At 46.0% G+C, this 20,092-nt stretch overlaps 1 protein-coding gene across 2 annotated transcripts in view; it reads left to right on the top strand.

Moving 5' to 3' along the window:
- The window catches only part of PHF20L1 (PHD finger protein 20 like 1), a 274,345-nt gene that overhangs the window by 104,273 nt on the left and 149,980 nt on the right, over positions 1 to 20,092 (top strand). For both annotated transcript variants that reach the window (XM_063921261.1, XM_063921260.1), the window contains exon 3: positions 19,298 to 19,469. In XM_063921261.1, the coding sequence (XP_063777331.1) occupies positions 19,298 to 19,469 (172 nt within the window). The remainder of the gene's footprint in view (positions 1 to 19,297; positions 19,470 to 20,092) is intronic.

Genomic DNA, 20,092 nt, shown 5'->3' with positions numbered 1-20,092 from the left:
ATGTAGAGGTGTTAATGATGGGGGACAGGTATGTAGAGGTGGGATAGGTATGTAGTGGTGTTAATGATGTGGGACAGGTATGTAGAGGTGTTAATGATGTGGGACAGGTATATTCAGGGGTTTATGATGTGGGACAGGTATGTAGAGGTGTTAGTGATGAGGGACAGGTATGTAGAAGTGTTAGTGATGTGGGACAGGTATGTAGAGGTGTTAATGATGTGGGACAGGTATGTAGAGGTGTTAGTGATGTGGGACAGGTATGTAGAGGTGTTAGTGATGTGGGACAGGTATGTAGAGGTGTTAGTGATGTGGGACAGGTATGTAGAGGTGTTAATGATGTGGGACAGGTATGTAGAGGTGTTAGTGATGTGGGACAGGTATGTAGAGGTGTTAATGATGTGGGACAGGTATGTACAGGGGTTAATGATGTGGGACAGGTATGTACAGGTGTTAGTGATGTGGGACAGGTATGTACAGGTGTTAGTGATGTGGGACAGGTATGTACAGGGGTTAATGATGATTTTCACTAAAACGCTCAATAACAGGTTGAACAATGGGGGGCAGGTATATACAGCCCTGTTAATGATGTTGGACAGGTATGCACAGGGGTTAATGATGTTGGACAGGTATGCACAGGGGTTAATGATGTTGGACAGGTATGTACAGGGGTTAATGATGTGGGACAGGTATGTAGAGGTGTTAATGATGTTGGACAGGTATGTACAGGGGTTAATGATGGGGGACAGGTATGTAGAGGTGTAATGATGTGAGACGGGTATGTAGAGGTGTAAATGATGCGGGACAGGTATGTGGAGGTGTAATGATGTGGGACAGGTATGTAGAGGTGTTAATGATGTGGGACAGGTATGTAGAGGTGTTAATGATGTGGGACAGGTATGTAGAGGTGTAATGATGTGGGACAGGTATGTAGAGGTGTTAATGATGTGGGACAGGTATGTAGAGGTGTAATGATGTGAGACAGGTATACAGAGGAGTAATGATGTGGGACAGGTATGTAGAGGTGTAATGATGTGGGACAGGTATGTAGAGGGGTTAATGATGTGGGACAGGTATGTAGAGGTGTAATGATGTGGACAGGTATGTAGAGGTGTAATGATGTGAGACAGGTATACAGAGGAGTAATGATGTGGGACAGGTATGTAGAGGTGTTAATGATGTGGGACAGGTATGTACAGGGGTTAATGATGTGGGACAGGTATGTAGAGGGGTTAATGATGTGGGACAGGTATGTAGAGGGGTTAATGATGTGGGACAGGTATGTAGAGGTGTTAATGATGTGGGACAGGTATGTAGAGGTGTAATGATGTGGACAGGTATGTAGAGGTGTAATGATGTGGGACAGGTATGTAGAGGTGTTAATGATGTGGGACAGGTATGTACAGGGGTTAATGATGTGGGACAGGTATGTACAGGGGTTAATGATGTGGGACAGGTATGTAGAGGTGTTAATGATGTGGACAGGTATGTAGAGGTGTAATGATGTGGGACAGGTATGTAGAGGTGTAATGATGTGGGACAGGTATGTAGAGGTGTTAATGATGTGGGACAGGTATGTAGAGGTGTAATGATGTGAGACAGGTATACAGAGGAGTAATGATGTGGGACAGGTATGTAGAGGTGTAATGATGTGGGACAGGTATGTAGAGGTGTAAATGATGTTGGACAGGTATGTACAGGGGTTAATGATGTTGGACAGGTATGTAGAGGTGTAATGATGTGAGACAGGTATGTAGAGGTGTAAATGATGCTGGACAGGTATGTAGAGGTGTTAATGATGTGGGACAGGTATGTAGAGGGGTTAATGATGTTGGACAGGTATGTACAGGGGTTAATGATGTGGGACAGGTATGTAGAGGTGTTAATGATGTGGGACAGGTATGTAGAGGTGTTAATGATGTGGGACAGGTATGTAGAGGTGTAATGATGTGGACAGGTATGTAGAGGTGTAATGATGTGGGACAGGTATGTAGAGGTGTTAATGATGTGGGACAGGTATGTACAGGGGTTAATGATGTGGGACAGGTATGTACAGGGGTTAATGATGTAGGACAGGTATGTAGAGGTGTTAATGATGTGGGACAGGTATGTAGAGGTGTAATGATGTGGGACAGGTATGTAGAGGGGTTAATGATGTGGGACAGGTATGTAGAGGTGTAATGATGTTGGACAGGTATGTAGAGGTGTAATGATGTGAGACAGGTATGTAGAGGTGTAAATGATGTGGGACAGGTATGTAGAGGTGTAAATGATGCGGGATAGGTATGTAGAGGTGTTAATGATGTGGGACAGGTATGTAGAGGGGTTAATGATGTGGGACAGGTATGTAGAGGTGTTAATGATGTGGACAGGTATGTAGAGGAGTTAATGATGGGGGACAGGTATGTAGAGGTGTTAATGATGTGGACAGGTATGTAGAGGGGTTAATGATGTGGGACAGGTATGTAGAGGTGTTAATGATGTGGGACAGGTATGTTGAGGTGGGACAGGTATGTAGTGATAATGATGTGGGACAGGTATGTAGAGGTGTTAGTGATGTGGGACAGGTATATTCAGGGGTTAATGATGTGGGACAGGTATGTACAGGTGTTAGTGATGTGGAACAGTTATGTACAGGGGTTAATGATGTGGGACAGACATATACTGGGGTTAACGGTGTGAATTTTTCAATTTAAAAAAACTTTTTTTTTTAAATGAAAAATATACGTTATGGTAAGTACTTACCGTTGATAACGGTATTTCTCCTAAGTCCACATGATCTACAGGATAACAATGGGATATGATGAAGCGACAGCGGATTTGCACCAATTGGTCACAGCTTTTCCAGCCTTCCAGCATGCAACGGGCCCGTCCATATATCCCCGCCTCCTTGCTCAGGCAAATCAGTTGTGTTCCAAAGCTCAAGGCAGGAGCATCATAGATAGCCCTAATCAGGTGATAAGAACACACATGCACACCCTTCCATACAAGAAAGAAGAGGGTAGTGAGTAAAAGGATCTTCAAATCAGGTGCGCCAGGGTGGGATCCCTGTGGATCCTGTGGACTTAGGAGAAATACCGTTATCAACGGTAAGTTCTTACCATAACGTATATTTATCCGGCAGGGTCCGCAGGTTATCCACAGGATAACAATGGGATTTCCCAAAGCAATTTAGTGGTGGGGACGCTCCTGATTGGACAGGAGAATCCTTCACCCGAATTCAGCGTCATGAGAGGCAAAGGTATCCAAGGCATAATGTCTAATGAATGTGTTAATGGAAGACCATGTGGCTGCCTAACACATCTGTTCTGCTGAAGCACCACGTTGGACCTACCTTACGAGTAGAGTGAACAGAGACATTAGCCGAAACAGGGAGATCAGCCTGAGGCTATGCTTCTGAAATTGTCATCCGAAGCCATTTTGCCAGCGTCTGCTTAGCAGCAGGCCATCCTCTCTTGTGACTTCTGTAGAGAATGAAGAGAGAATCTGTCTTTCTGATGACACTGGTGCGATCCACTTAGATCCTTAAAGCACGGACCACGTCCAGCGATGCAGCCCGGTACCTGGAAAGCCAGGTTTACAATTTCTTCATTGAGGTGGAATTTAGACACCACCTTCGGAAAATACCCAGATCTACTTCTGAGAACTTTATCTGGATAAAAAATCAGAAATGAGGAATGACATGATAATGCCCCTAAATCTGATACTCTTCTAGCTGACGCCATAGCCAGTAGAAAGAGAACTTTAGCTGTCAACCATTTAAGATCCACGTTATTAAGTGGTTCAAACGGGGCAACTTGAAGGGCTTTCAGGACTAGACTAAAGTCCCAAGGCACTGTAGGAGGAACAAAAGGAGGTTGAGTGTGCAGCATTCCCTGGAAAAAAGTACGCACATCCTGTAATTGCCAATTTTCTTTTGGAACCATACAGTCAATGCCGACACTTGCACTCTCAAGGAAGCCACCTTCAAACCTTTATCCATTCCTGCCTGAAGGAATGCTAAGACCCTGGAAACTCTAAAAGACTTAGGGTCCATTTTCCGTTCACTGCACCAATGAATATAGGTTTGCCATATTCGGTGATAAATGTGAGCTGAGGAACGTTTCCTTTCTCTGAGCATCGTTTGAATTACCTGTTGTGAGAATCCTCTTGACTTCAGGATAGAGGTTTCAAGAGCCATGCCGTTAAAGACAGTTGATCCAGATGTCTGTGATAACAAGGACCCTGCATCAGTAGATCTGGACGTTGAGGGAGCAGAAGTGGAACATTAGTCGACATCCTCTGCAGATCTGTGTACCAATGTCTTCTGGGCCAAGCCAGAGCTATTAGTATCACAGCACCTTTTCCTTGCTTTATCTTTCTCACCACCCTGGGTAATAGGGTGATTGGAGGAAACACATAAGCCAGATGAAAATCCCATCTTACCGACAGGTCATCCACAAAGATCGCTCTGGGATCCTTTGTTCTTGACCCGTATGCGAGCACTTTGTTTTTCAGACGGGACGCCATGAGATCTATCTCTGGCAACCCCCACTTGTCTACTAGAGTCTGGAAGACCTCTGGGTGTAGAGCCCATTCGCTTGCGTGAATGGCGTGTTGACTGAGAGAGTCCGCTTCCCAGTTTAGGACTCCCGGAACGAACACTGCGGACAATGCTGGATGATGACGTTCTGCCCACTTTAGTATGTGACTTACCTCCTTCATGACTTTTCGGCTGCGAGTTCCTCCCTGATGGTTGAGGTACGCTACTGCCGTCGCATTGTCCGAGCGGATCTGGACTGGTTTTCCCTGAAGAATGTCCTTTGCCTGAATCAGTGCCATGTATATTGCCCGAAGTTCCAATATATTTATTGGCAGGTTACTTTCTTCCTTGGTCCATTGCCCCGGAAAACACAACCTTCCTCACACTGCTCCCCAGCCCTGGAGACTGGCATCTGTCATCAGAATTTCCCAATCTGATATCCAAAAGGGTTTCCCCTTGTCCAGATGGGATGTTTGTAGCCACCAAGGCCAATGACCTTCTTACTTCTATTGTAAGAACCATAGTCTGTGTTTTTATTGTCTGATGCAACCCACTCCATTTAGCAAGAATCAGACGCTGCAGAGGCCTTCGAGTGGAATTGTGCATACTCCACCATGTTGAATGCTGACACCATCAAACCCATCACGCGCATTGCTGCGTGAATGGATACCTTTTGACTGTGTAACAAGTCCTGAATCCTTGACTGAACCTTGGATATCTTGTTCAGAGGTAAAATTACTCTCTGAAGACTCGAATCCAGTACAGCCCCCAAGTGAGTCATCTGTTCTAACAGAACCAGAGATGATTTTGCCCAATTTATGAGCCACCCATGGTTCTGCAGACACTTTATTGTCTGTTGCAGATAACATAAGAGCAATTCCTGCGTCTGAGCCAGGATTAAAAGATCGTCGAGGTATGGAAATATTCTTATCCCCTGCTCGCGGAGATAAGCTGCGATTACCACCATATTCTTGGTAAATACTCTGGGAACTGTGGCTAACCCAAAAGGTAGGGCCTGATACTGAAAATGCTGTTGGAGGATAGCGAGCCTGAGATAGCACTGATGGGACAGTGCTATAGGAACATGCATCCGGTGTATCCAGGGATACCATATAATCCCCTGGCTCCATGGCCAAAATGATGGAACGTAACATCTCCATGTGAAATCAAGGTACCCAAATGTATTTGTTCAGTACTTTGAGATTGAGAATGGGCCAAAATGACCCATTTGGCTTCTGAACTAAAAACAAGTTGGAGTAAAAACCCTGTCCTCGTTGTGCAGTAGGGACTGAAATGACTACTCCTGACTGAAGCAATTTCTGAACTGCCTCTAACAAAGCCCTGGCCTTCGTCTCTACCCGAGACGGGCTAGTACAAAAAAACCTTGAGGAGGGTGCTTCTTGAAGGCAAAAGCATAACCTAGAGATACCTTTTCCTGCACCCAGGCATCTGTTGTAGGCTGCTGCCAGATCTGTGCAAACTGAAGAAGTGGGACCCCCACCCTGGAGTTCCCCGGTGGAGGCCCACACCATCAGGCTGATGGCTTATTATTTGTTTTCCCAACTGGTCCTCTGGTAGCCCAATGCTTTTTAGTCTTACCAGACTTCTTGTATTGGGGCTGCTTCCATCGCTTTTTCCTTTAGCTTTACCTTGAGACCGAAAGGGTCGAAACGCCTGAACTTTAGGTTTGAAATTGTATGTTAAAGGAAACTTGACCTTCTTGGAGTCTGCTTCTGACTATCTGTCAATTCTTTACCAAAAAGAATATCTCCAGAAAAGGGCAAAGATTCCAAAACCTTCTTAGATTCTGAATCAGCTTTCCACGTACGTAGCCAAACTGCTCTGAGCAGCTATTGTTGAAGCGGGTTCCCTGGAGGCAATAGTACCCATATCCAATGCTACTTCTTCCAAGAACATTGCAGCCTGTTTTATATAAGCTATATGGGATTTTTACCCTCTAGAGATGCTATAGAAATATCCCCCTCCACTGCATCAGCCCATGCAGCCACTGCCTATGCCATCCAAGCTGATGCCATGACTGGCCTTATGACTGCCCCAGACAGGGAAAAAATGTTTTTTAGAAAACCATCCACTCTCCTATCCGTGACATCATTTAATGATGTTGAAGGCAAAGGTAATGTAGATTTTTGCACTAATCGAATTACATGCGTATCTGTTTTAGGAGCCACCTACCTTTTTAAACAATCCCCAGCTGGAAGAGGATAATTGGAATTCCATTTCTTAGGAATTCTAAACTTCTTATTGGGCGTAGCCCAAGCCTCTTCCATAATTTCCGTCAGCTGATCTGACCCTGGAAACTCAGTCTTAACTATTTTGGGACTTTTAAACACAGGTGCCTTGGTTTTTAACACAGGCTCTGCTGAATCCTCTAATGATAGAATGGCTTTCGTTGCTTTGATTAACTCCGCTACATCCACTGAGCTGAGACTTTCCTCCTCCTCGTCATATGCCGAAGTAGAATTAATTGAGCTTTTATCTTCCGATGAATCCTCATCTGTATCATTTGAAGGTGAAAATGGACTTACCACCGGCTTATTAGCTTGTTTCTTTTGAGAGGCTGCTGCTGGAAGTGATACACCATAGGTGGGACCTGCATGTAAGGGTTAATAGTGTAACCTATCCCTGGTACAAGAGTTGGCATTATTATCCGTTCAGCTATACTGGATAAAGTCTATGCAAACATAGCCCAAGGTGGATCCATCTGCACCTGAATCTGCCCTGTATTTTTTAATAACCCCTGGTGAAAGCTAAAACAATTTACACACAAACCATCCTGAACCAGATCCTGAGAGGATAACACCGCTTTGCAAGACAAATATGATGTGAGTGTTGGTGTTGCTGTGAGTGTACCTTCTTCAACTTTGCCGCTCTTAGACATGATAAATAATCAACACTTCCACAGTATACTACACAATTTGTGACTGTAATCACTTTAAACTTCTTAAAGTGACATACAATCCGACCCTACCCATGCACCAGCATTGAGGATCAGAATAAAACAGACTGACATAAATAAAGTCAGCAATCACACTAGCAGTCAGTCACATGTTATACATTAGTATAATAAGCAATATGAGCACATCATCAACTACAAACACATTTTTAAGTATGTAGGAGAACAGAATACTGCATCATGTTTAAACAGATCTAACGTATTCAGATGCATTGCGAAAGAAACAATAGTAAATGTATAAAGACTCATATGCAATAGGCACTTACCTACTATTCGTACTCAAAAGGGTAGATAGAGACTTAGTGCTGTATTACCCGTACTCAGTAGAGTGGGATACAGGGAGACTCACCTCGCTTCCAGGACCGATCAATACATTAGCGAACGCTGAGTGGATCCAGACGCTACTAGTGTACACTGCCGCTCCATGAACCTATAGTGAACACCGACGCACCAGTCACACAGCCGCCTATGCTGCGACTGGGTCCCCTTCGTGTACAGCGTCTGAGACAGAAGCGGGAAACAGTTCATGGCGGGAGACTCAGAGAAAACTGGTCATAAACTGGGGGGAGGGGCGACCAGGAGAGCGTCTGACTCCCCGCTGCTGACATCAACCCTAGGGATCGCGGCCTCATACTATTCCTGGAGCCTATGATCCCTAAGGCCTTTCGCTGGTGCACCAGTGGTGGCAGCCGCGTCAGCAACTGTTTGGTAGTCTCCTCCCAAAACAGTGCGGTTGTGTCCGTATTTCCCTACTAAGTGGAACCGATGCCTTACCTTCTCCCCGTGCTCTGGCCACAGACTGGTATTGTCTGCTGGATCTGCTAGTATATCCGACACAGACGCCCGGTGAAATAGCACTGTACTCGTGGGTAAGCGTTGTCGCGACCCGGCGGAGAGTTGTTGGAGCGACTCTTTCTAAGGTACGTATAAGACGCTGTTTAGAAAGATCTCAGAAAATTAGTAAGACTAAAAAAATAAAATAAGAACGCTTAGGGCTGCTAAAACCAGCAGCCCTCTGACCATGGTCCGGCTCCTGCCACACCAAGCAAAAAGCTGATTTGCCTGAGCAAGGAGGCGGGGATATATGGACGGCCCATTGCATGCTGGGAGGCCGGAAAAACTTTGACCGATTGGTGCAAATCCGCTGTTGCTTAATCTTATCCTGTGGATAACCCGTGGACCCTGCCGGAGAACACATTTTTTGATTTAAATTATTATTATTTTTTATTTAAGTTGGATTTTTATAAAAATGATCAGGTAAACAAATAAACCAAGTAAAATAATACAAAGTTCTTACTGTAACGTTAATATATTTAATTTAAAGGATATGACCGTGTCACCATGAATCATGGCATAGCACCGCCAACTACACACATCACACGCTGCAAAAGGAAAGAAACAGCAATGATGTTACAAGTTACAGTAGTTGGCAATTGCTTTGCCTGATCTGTAAATATGAATAAGCCTACACATTAGGTTTACTGAATGCCTTAAAAAGAAACAGAAGTGCTGCAGCTTTGTCAGTACCCGAGCGGGTTCTCCGTTCTGACTGCACCAAACCAAATGTGGAAAATATTCTTTCTACTGAAGCTGATGACGCTGCAGCTGGTGGCAATTGCTCTACTGCTACCATCAGGGGTGGATTGGCCACAGGGCTGACCAGGAAGATTCCTCATAGGCCAACGAGTCTGTGGGGCCTGTTTTGTGCTTTGTCATGTGGCCCCACCCCCCACATGACAGGCGGCCCAAAACACTATATTGTCCCCATTCATTCTGTTATTCCATCTCTGCAGTACAGCAACTCTGCCATCCAGTGATGCTGCCATGGCTACAAGGTATGTTATACCTCGGGTGTAGTAGGGTACGCCGGCGGCCGGGCTTCCGGCGGCCAGCATACCGGCGCCGGAATCCCAACCACCGACATACTGACAGCTGGGCGAGTGCAAATGAGCCCCTTGTGGGCTCGCTGCATTTGCCACGCTGCGGGCACGGTGTCGTGCGTATCTATTCCCCTCCAGGGTGGTCATGGACCCCCAAGAGGGAGAAAAAGCGTTGGTATGCCGGCCAGTATACTGTGCGCTGGGATCCCGACAGCCGGCAAACTGAAGACCACCCTTATACCTCTAGTGCTGCCCATGTCTGGTCATTTCTACAAAATGTTACAGGGCCACTTTTAATTCCCAATCCGCCCCTGGTCTCAGACACAACTGCAGCAAAAGACGCAAGGAAGGCTGCAATTATGTACAATCAGGTCTGATAAGGGAATGGGGTCTCCCTCAACAGACCCCACTCCCTTATCAGACTGCACCCCCATTAGGGCTGCTTCCATAAAATTCCCTGGCTGGTTTTCCAGCCCAATCTGTCCCTGGCTACCATGATATTTTCATTACCAGTGGTTTCTGAACCAATATGCATTTTCCAATATTCCACCAATCATATTAGTGCCACGGGGTTACTTTTGCTTGGAACTTGACTAGTGTTGGTAGAAAGGTATTTGAATGTGGATACTTTTCATATATATATATGTATATATGTGTGTGTGTATATATATATATATATATATATTTGCTGATGTCATTTTTCCACCAATAATATATATATATTTTTTAAATTAACCACCAGACACCTTTTAGGAAGTTATGGCCACACACAGGCTTCCAGATGGCCCTGTTATCTGATTTGCCACTTTTTGGGGGGTCCGGGATGATTCCCCCACTTTGTCATGCACTTCTCCCAGGTTGCTTTATGTAGATAAATTGTGTAAATCTCCATTTCTAATTAAATTTCGATTTTTTTTTTTTCAGGCGCACTCGTTGCTGGTTTCACTATGGTAGTTTGATTTTGCAAACTAATTTCTAATTGAATTGGCCCCTTGCTCAGGGATGTATTCAGGTGTTTCCGTGTCTTGTGCTGTAGCTACGTATCCCCATGGTAAACGCAACACTTCCACCCCCAGCAGACTCCTCCCCGACCTCTACAACTGTGCAGCCTGTTATATGAAGGCTATCCAGAGTGCTGGAATCCAGTCGTCACTCCGTGTCCCCGACCCAACTATCCACACCCGTCCCTCCACAGGGGGCACAGTGCCTCTTCCTGGCATTTCCCCCGAAGGTAGGAGCACGGGCGGCAGTGCTGGTAGAATAACATTCCTGCCTGACATTCGGAATTCGTTTTACTCAACCTTCTCATTCCTAATAGATTTTTTTCATGCCTTTGAAACTGGGTTGACAAAATAATGTAAAATCCAGGAATTGCACAAATATAGGAGCCAGCAGGAACTGTGTAGCAGCCATAAGCGGTACATCCATCTCTTTATGGCATGGCGAATAGAGCAACCAGGAAATGACCGTGTCCTAAACTGAGCTGATTTCTGTACCATTGGGTATAAACTCTACTGCCACATCTGACGATATATGCTCTATTGGTAATGCTAGCACAGCTGTCCTATCAGAGCTCTTCAGGACCTCACCACTGGGGTGATAGTGATGATAGTCTATGACTAATATTCTGTTTTACCTTATTATCATTCAGCATATTATATAGAACATATTGCATATATTACGGTAGAGACAAACTGAAATAAATGCAATCCTCCTCTTGCACATTCTTGGTATTTACATTTCTTAACAGAGTTTGTTCTTTCATCATCTCACAACACCCACAAACTTCTGCTTTATCTCCTGTCACTGAGCCTAATTCAGACCCGATCGCTGCAACGGCTGCGGTCGCAGCCTGATGCCCTTTCTGTAGCGTGCACGCGCAGCGGCAGCACTGCGTGTACGCACACTGTGAGATGCATCTCACTGCTGCGATCACCTCTGCCTGACTGACACGCAGAGGCGGTTGCGGGACGGGAGGGGACGTGCCAGCGGCGTTAAAACGCCATGGGGGGGGGGGGTGGTCCGAAAACTGCAGGCGTGTCTGGACCGTTGCTGGGGCGTGCCACATGGGCTGCGTGACGTCACATGCAGCCACTGCGACCCAAAACGCAGCTAGGCTGCGTGGGCAGGGAGCTACTCACCGGGTATGAAAGCATCGCCGCCGTGCAGTGCAATTCACACCTGTGCAGGGGGGGGGGGAGGGCCTGACATGCGGGGTGGACTAGCCCTGTGGCCCACCCCCGCATGTCAGTGAATCTGATCGTAGGTGTGCTAATTTTAGCGCATCTACAATCGGCTCTGAATCGGACCCACAGTGTGCTGTGCCCTTTGCTGCTGCTTTTCAGCTCCGTTTTAGAATGTCTTATGTTTGTCTGGAAGCTCCGGAACAATTGTTCCCTAACAACACCTAGCACCTTCTCAAACATGTCACTCTTACAGTACAGCAAAGCCAGAAAAAATCAACCGCTTACGGTCATTAAAAAGCGCTGTAATGGGAAAAATGCAATGTGGTGACTGTAGTAGCTTTTGTGGCCCCAGGTGACAGATGGTTAAAGGTCTAGGACAGGCCTGGCCTGTGGCTCTCCAGCTGTTGTGAAACTACAAGTCCCAGCATACCCTCCTACCAAATCAGCTGGAGAGCCACAGGTTGTCCAGCTGGAGTCACCAACGCTAATGCTTAAATAGGAACTTAACCCCCAAACAATAATTTCACTTGAAACTTCCATGAAAGAGTTTATTCAGTAAAACTCATAGGTAATATTAATATACTTTGAGTTAACGCAATTTCTGCAATCTAATTTTTGGCCTGCTTTCAGCTGTCGTGATTTATCTATCAATTTTACAACCGAGGGACATTTATATACTTGCTGTGGTTTTTATTAATATAGCGTGCGATCTGTTAATGGGTAGACGGCAAACAAAGTAACACTGGCAGAAAATGCTGGCACCAAAATATTGGTGGTCAGTCCGAGTTGTTCGCTCTGTAATTTTCTTCGCATCGCAGCGATTTTCCGCTAATTGCGCATGCGCAGTGTTCGCACTGCGACTGCGCCAAGTAAATTTGCTATGCAGTTAGGAATTTTACTCACGGCATTACGAGGTTTTTTCTTCGTTCTGGTGATCGTAATGTGATTGACAGGAAGTGGGTGTTTCTGGGCGGAAACTGGCCGTTTTATGGGTGTGTGTGAAAAAACGCTACCGTTTCTGGGAAAAACGCGGGAGTGGCTGGAGAAACGGAGGAGTGTCTGGGCGAACGCTGGGTGTGTTTGTGACGTCAAACCAGGAACGAAACTGACTGAACTGATCGCAGTTGCCGAGTAAGTCTGGAGCTACTCAGAAACTGCTAAGCAGTGTCTATTCGCAATTCTGCTAATCTTTCGTTCGCAATTTTACTATGCTAAGATTCACTCCCAGTAGGCGGCGGCTTAGCGTGTGCAAAGCTGCTAAAAGCAGCTTGCGAGCGAACAACTCTCAATGAGGGCCATTGTATCTACAGGTCCAGGTTCACAGAGAGGGTACACAGAGGAAACAATGCCGTAATGAGAGTATAAGATTCTCTGGGAAGCAGCTAGGCTGATGTCTCTTTGGGGGTCATTCCGAGTTGATCGCTCGCTAGCTACTTTTTGCTGTGCTGCGATCAGATAGTCGCCGCCTATGAGGGGAGTGTATTTACGCTTTGCAAGTGTGCGAACGCTTGTGCATCCGAGCGGTACAAAAAAGTTTTGTGCAGTTTCTGAGTAGCCCAGAACTTACTCAGCCGCTGCGATCACTTCAGCCTGTCCGGGGGCTGGAATTGACGTCAGACACCCGCCCTGCAAACGCTTGGACACTCCTGCGTTTTTCCAAACACTCCCTGAAAAGTCAGTTGACACCCACAAACGCCTTCTTCCTGTCAATCTTCTTGCAATCGGCTGTGCGAATGGATTCTTCGTCAAATCCATCGTTCAGCAACGATCCGCTTTGTACCTGTACGACGCGCCTGCGCACTGCGGTGCATACGCATGTGCAGTTCTGTCCTGATCGCTGCGCTGCGAAAAACGGTAGCGTGTGATCAGGTCGGAGTGACCCCCCTTGTTGTAGGACTGTGCACTCTCTATGGGTAGCAGTTGGTTTACCGATGGACATAATCCCAACACCCATTGACAGACATTCTTTATGCCAACCTACCAAAATGTCGACATGCGTTTTTAAGGAATTTTTGCCCAAAAACAGACTTGTCCATACTTCACCATCCCAGTGGACCTGAAGGGGGAATATAATAATGTGCCGAGTGCAGCGGGGCACCGTACCCGTAGCGTGGCGATCGGCGTCCGTGTCGACCAACCCCCCCCCCTCCCCCGAAAAACTCATGTCAGTATTTTGACATGTCTGCATTCTGTTTGCATTTTTAACATGTCGGCATAATGAGTGTCGGTATTTTGGCTGCAGGCCAATGTCTGTCGGGGTTTTGACTTGTCGGTATTGTATGTGTCGGTAAATCATACTGAATCTCTCTGTATGCATCAGGGCTACTCAACTTGTTTGTTGTATAACAATGGCTAGATATTAAACTAAATAAATGTCAAATCTGGATATTTCTTTTTTGTTTGCAATAAACAGAATAATAATTGATGAATTTTAAAGTAATATAGTGTACAAGTTCAGTGCATCGAAACATTCTATGAAGTATCATGTACTTGCTAGATCAATGGTTCTCAAACTGTGTGCCGTGGCATCTTGGGGCGCCTCAGGACACTTGCAGGGGTGACTTGGATTAGTGGTCCAGGACCAGTTCAGATAAGTTATGGTCAATGTAACTGGCAAAACCAATGCCGGTGGCTGTCAATACTGTATAAAATGGGTGGTCTTCAGGTTGCCGGCGGCCGGGCTCCCGGCGACCACCATACCGGCGCCGGCATACCGTCATCTTTTCTCCCTCATGGGGGTCCACGACCCCCCTGGAGGGAGAATTGATAGCGTGGCGCGCGTAGCAAGCCCGCATGGGGCTCATTTGCACTCGCCCAGCTGTCGGTATGCCGGCGCCGGTATGCTGGTCGCCGGACCCCGACCGCCGGCAAACCATACTACACCCGTATAAAATATGTGGACAAACAGAAGCAAATCCTGTCTCACCACACAATTGAGGATGACATATAAACACAATATACTAATTTACACAATTTACTAATAAGAAGCTTTCGGCCTAGGGGTGCTGTGAAAAAAAACTCTGATGCTCTAGGGTGCCGTGATTTAAAAGTTTATGAACCACTGTGCTAGATATTATTATGCAGCACCACCTGCTGGCTGATAAATGTATTGCTTGAAATACTGTACAGTAACTTTCTGTAGTGGCTCATCCTGGCTTGCTGGGAAAAGGGGTGAAATGAATGAAAGCGATTACACTTGAGCCTCGTGTTTCATGCATCTCCCAGGTGCAGTTTACTTTTATTGAGGTTTTCAGGTGTTAGTAGCTTAAAAGTGCATTAACAGTGTAAAGGGAGATGCAGTCACCAAGCCGATAGTTCTAATGTTGACACAAGTAGGTCGACATTAATGATGACAACCTGGTTATAATGTCAGCATCATTAATGTCAACACCTGAAAATTTTTGACGTGTGAAATGTCAACGTGTTCATTAGGGTTAGAATCCCACGAAAGACATTGCCGACATTTCAGCAGTGTCAACGTTACATCTGTGTCAACGTGCTGAATGTCCACATGTTCAATGCTCTTACTTATCTGTGTTAATTCTCTTACAAGATAAAAAGCTTTAGATGTGTGACATTATCTTGGCCAGGTCCACAGGAACAAAAAAACAGAATGCCAGAGAGAAGCTGAACAGGAAGACACAAGCCCAAAGGGGGAGAGGGGGGGGGGGGGTGGGTTGGGATTACATAAACCCACAGAAAATGCCCACCAATACCCAAAGTACATAAACCCACAGTAAATGCCTGAAACGTCACGCTGTGCTAGGCATATTAAAACAAAAACTATTTTTGAGGTCAGAGTCCCTTTAATAGATTTTTCTTTGCACCCATTGACCACTGCTGGAAGTGGATGTATACCCATTAGAAATATCATACATTGCTAAACATTTGCTAAATCAATCTCGAGACTATTTTTGGCTCTCAATGGGCGAGTTTTATAATGAATCATCTACTACAGGCTTGTTTATTTTATACAGAAATAACGTTGATCTTCTTTACTCTGTGCGAGCAAATGTTAAATGTTAAATGTTACCAATGGGCTGATTTATAAAACACATTATACACCGCAACCTATTACATAATCTTTTCCTCAGTGGTGTACAGATACACACATGTCCTGTAGTTTAGATATTTGGCGAACCCGAATAAATAAACGTTGTTCCCTATTTCGTCACTGATCTCAGAAACCCTGGACGACCGTGCATACATATCCGACTACCGACAGAAGTCACTTATCACAGGGTCTTTATATTTACTGAAATAACGTACAGTATATATGAGATAACATATATACACAGAATGGGTTTCACATTCTAAATAAAGTATAAGCTATGGGGTATATGCAATTGCGGTCGAATTCCCGAAATTGTCGAATTTCGGGTCATTTTCGACCAAAAAAAAAAATCGCCTATGCAATTCAGTGCTTTCCGACCAAAAAACGGACTTTCAAAATTCGACTTTTTGAAATTCGAATTTTTGCAAATTCGACTTTTCTGCAATGATACAAGTGCTGCAATTCGACCAAAGCATATTCAATTCAAGTTTGGAAATTCGACAGCAGGGCTTTTAGACAGCAAATTCGTCATTTTCAATCCGCCACACTTTGGAGGGTGAAAACAAATAAAAAAATTTTAAACATGTTTTTTTTGGGGGGGAAAAGCAGATCTATTTATATTAGAAGGGATTAGGTACTTTTTTTTTTTTTTTTTTTGGAGGCACAAATATTATTTATATATTTTTTAAAATATTATTTTTTTAAATTTTTTTTTTTTTAATGCTGGAACGGTAAAATCATAAAAAAAATGGCGTGGGGTCCCCCCTCCAAAGCATAACCAGCCTCGGGCTCTTCGAGCTGGTCCTGGTTCTAAAAATGCGGGGAAAAAATTGACAGGGGATCCCCCGTATTTTTAAAACCAGCACCGGGCTCTGCGCCTGGTGCTGGTGCCAAAAATACGGGGGACAAAAAGAGTAGGGGTCCCCCGTATTTTTAACACCAGCATCGGGCTCCACTAGCTGGACAGACAATGCCACAGCCGGGGGTCACTTTTATGCCGTGCCCTGCGGCCGTGGCATTAAATATCCAACTAGTCACCCCTGGCCGGGGTACCCTGGGGGAGTGGGGACCCCTTCAATCAAGGGGTCCCCCCCCCCCCCAGCCACCCAAGGGCCAGGGGTGAAGCCCGAGGCTGTCCCCCCCCATCCAATGGGCTGCGGATGGGGGGGCTGATAGCCTTTTGTGATAATAAAAAGATATTGTTTTTTCAAGTAGTACTACAAGTCCCAGCAAGCCTCCCCCGCAAGCTGGTACTTGGAGAACCACAAGTACCAGCATGCGGGAGAAAAACGGGCCCGCTGGTACCTGTAGTACTACTGGGAAAAAAATACCCAAATAAAAACAGGACACACACACCGTCGACAGTAAAACTTTATTACACACTACCGACACACACATACTTACCTATGTTCACACGCCGACATCGGTCCTCTTCTCCATGTAGAATCCACGGATACCTGAAAAGAAAAGATCAATATACTCACCTCAGCCATGGTCCAGAGATACATCCACGTACTTGGCAAAAAAACAAACCGCAAATACCCGACCACCGGACTGAAAGGGGTCCCATGCTGACACATGGGACACCTTTCCACGAATGAGACCTGTCAGTGACAGCTGTCACAGACAGGTCTCTAAGCCAATCAGGAAGCGCAACTTCGTTGCGCTCACCTGATTGGCTGAGCGCTGTCTGTACTGTGACAGCGCATCGCACAGCTCCCTCCATTATATTCAATGGTGGGAACTTAGCGGCTAGCGGTAAGGTCACCCGCCGGTCAGCGGCTGACCGGCGGGTGACCCCACCGCTACCCGCAAAGTTCCCACCATTGAAAGTAATGGAGCGGCTTTGCGATGTGCTGTCACAGTACAGACAGCGCACAGCCAATCAGGTGAGCGCCACGGAAGTAGCGCTTCCTGATTGGCTGAAGGGACGTCAGTGACAGGAGTCACGTGATGTCCCGGCATTCGGGAGAAAGGGGTCTGATGTGAAAACATTGGACCCCTTTCATTAGTCCGCTGGATCGGTGTTCGTTTTTTTTTTTTTGCCAAGTACGTGGATTATCTCTCTGGACGTGGATGTACCTCTGGACGCTGGAAGGTGAGTATAATTTTTTTACAGGTACCTCGGATCGTCGGAGACCGTGGCAGTCGGCGTGTCAACATAGGTAAGTATGTGTGTGTCGGCGTATGAAATAAAGTTTTACTATCAAGGTGTGTGTCTCCTGTTTTTATTTGGGTATTTTTTCCCCAGTAGTACTACAGGTACCAGCGGGCCCGTTTTTCTCCCGCATGCTGGTACTTGTGGTTCTCCAAGTACCAGCTTGCGGGGGAGGCTTGCTGGGACTTGTAGTACTACTGGAAAAAACAATATCTTTTTATTATCACAAAAGGCTATCAGCCCCCCCATCCGCAGTCCATTGGATGGGGGGGGGACAGCCTCGGGCTTCACCCCTGGCCCTTGGGTGGCTGGGGGGGGGGGACCCCTTGATTGAAGGGGTCCCCACTCCCCCAGGGTACCCCGGCCAGGGGTGACTAGTTGGATATTTAATGCCACGGCCGCAGGGCGCTGTATAAAAGTGACCCCCGGCTGTGGCATTATCTGTCCAGCTAGTGGAGCCCGATGCTGGTGTTAAAAATACGGGGGACCCCTACTCTTTTTGTCCCCCGTATTTTTGGCACCAGCACCAGGCGCAGAGCCCGGTGCTGGTTTTAAAAATACGGGGGATCCCTGCCCAATTTTTCCCCTGCATTTTTAGAACCAGGACCAGCTCGAAGAGCCCGAAGCTGGTTATGCTTTGGAGGGGGGACCCCACGCCATTTTTTTTCCGGGTTTTTCCCGTTTTTTCCCGTTTTTTAAAATCGCGGCAAAATCCGCCAAATCGGCCGATTTTCGCCCGCGACTCTGGCGAATCCGTTTTTCATTGAATATGGTGAATTCCGGAAGCCACCTTCCGGAATTCACCTGGCGAATTTGGTCGAATTAAAAAACGGCGAAAATTGCCGCGAATTCGACCGCAATTGCATATACCTATATGTTATACGGGGGGGGGGGGGGGGGGTGCAGTTGCTCACAACTACTATTTTAAACATGTAGATCCTGTGTAAGTGAGAGACTGGAAACGTGTAGTCCATCATTTAAGGTGGTCTTGTGCGTTATGTTCTTGTTCTTGCTAAGCTCTTCTGGCAGAAATCAAGGTCATGATAAAAACTAGTTACTATAGTTACTAATAGAAATCTATATAATAAAATTAAGCGCTGCTAAAAAGAATCCTTTTATAAGCACAATGTCCATGCACAGGAAACACCCATTGATAATACTGCAGAACATACATACAGTAACATCCCATAATGGAGGAGAAAGGGGAGAAAGAGACACAGCGATACCTGGGAAGTTGGGGAGGGGGGGCGGGCGAGGAGAACCCTACTGAATATAATTCAAAGGGGAAAATTTTTTATATGGTTAGAGTCTATTTAATTTACACGGGGATGTGCTCATTTGGTTCTGTATGCCAGAACCACATTGTAACTATTATGTGAATCCCGATGACGATATCATGTCTCCTTCCATGTCAATATTAAACACAGCTGGTTAGAGTAACATATTGGTACGATTGGTTTTATTTATTATTGGTAATCTAATTATTGGTTTCTGAATTCTATTAATAATGTGCTTTTTGGTTTTAGGTACCCATCCAAGATTGAAAAGATAGATTATGAAGAGGGGAAGATGTTGGTGCACTTTGAGCGCTGGAGCAGTCGGTACGATGAATGGATACATTGGGACAGCAGCCGGATCCGCCCTCTGGAGAAACCTGCATTGAGGAAAGAGGGGATAGGAGACGACGAAGAGAACTTTGTATGTTCTGCCATCTTTTATCTCACTAAGGGGTATATGCAATTAGCGGCGAATCGCGGCAATTTTTCGGCCATTTTTCAATTCGACACAATTCGACAGTCTAATTTCGGCAAGTGGGTGCCGAAATTGACCATATTCAATAAAAAACGGATTCGACAGTCCCACTGACGAAAAACGGCCGATTTGACGGATTTTGTTCCGATTTTTTAAAAACGGGAAAAAACACGGAAAAAAATGGCGTGGGGTCCCCCCTCCAAAGCATAACCAGCCTCGGGTTCTTCGAGCTGGTCCTGGTTCTAAAAATCCGGGGGAAAAATGGACAGGGGATCCCCCGTATTTTTAAAACCAGCACCGGGCTCTGCGCCTGGTGCTGGTGCAAAAAATACGGGGGACAAAAAGAGTAGGGGTCCCCCGTATTTTTTACACCAGCATCGGGCTCCACTAGCTGGACAGATAATGCCACAGCCGGGGGTCACTTTTATACAGCGCCCTGCGGCCGTGGCATTAAATATCCAACTAGTCACCCCTGGCCGGGGTACCCTGGGGGAGTGGGGACCCCTTCAATCAAGGGGTCCCCCCCCCAGCCACCCAAGGGCCAGGGGTGAAGTCCGAGGCTGTGTCCC

The sequence above is a fragment of the Pseudophryne corroboree genome, chromosome 5, assembly GCF_028390025.1.
Source record: "Pseudophryne corroboree isolate aPseCor3 chromosome 5, aPseCor3.hap2, whole genome shotgun sequence".
Classification (NCBI taxonomy): domain Eukaryota; kingdom Metazoa; phylum Chordata; class Amphibia; order Anura; family Myobatrachidae; genus Pseudophryne; species Pseudophryne corroboree.
The sequence above is the reverse complement of the archived record's forward strand: the minus strand, read 5'-3'. Positions and strand labels throughout refer to the sequence as shown.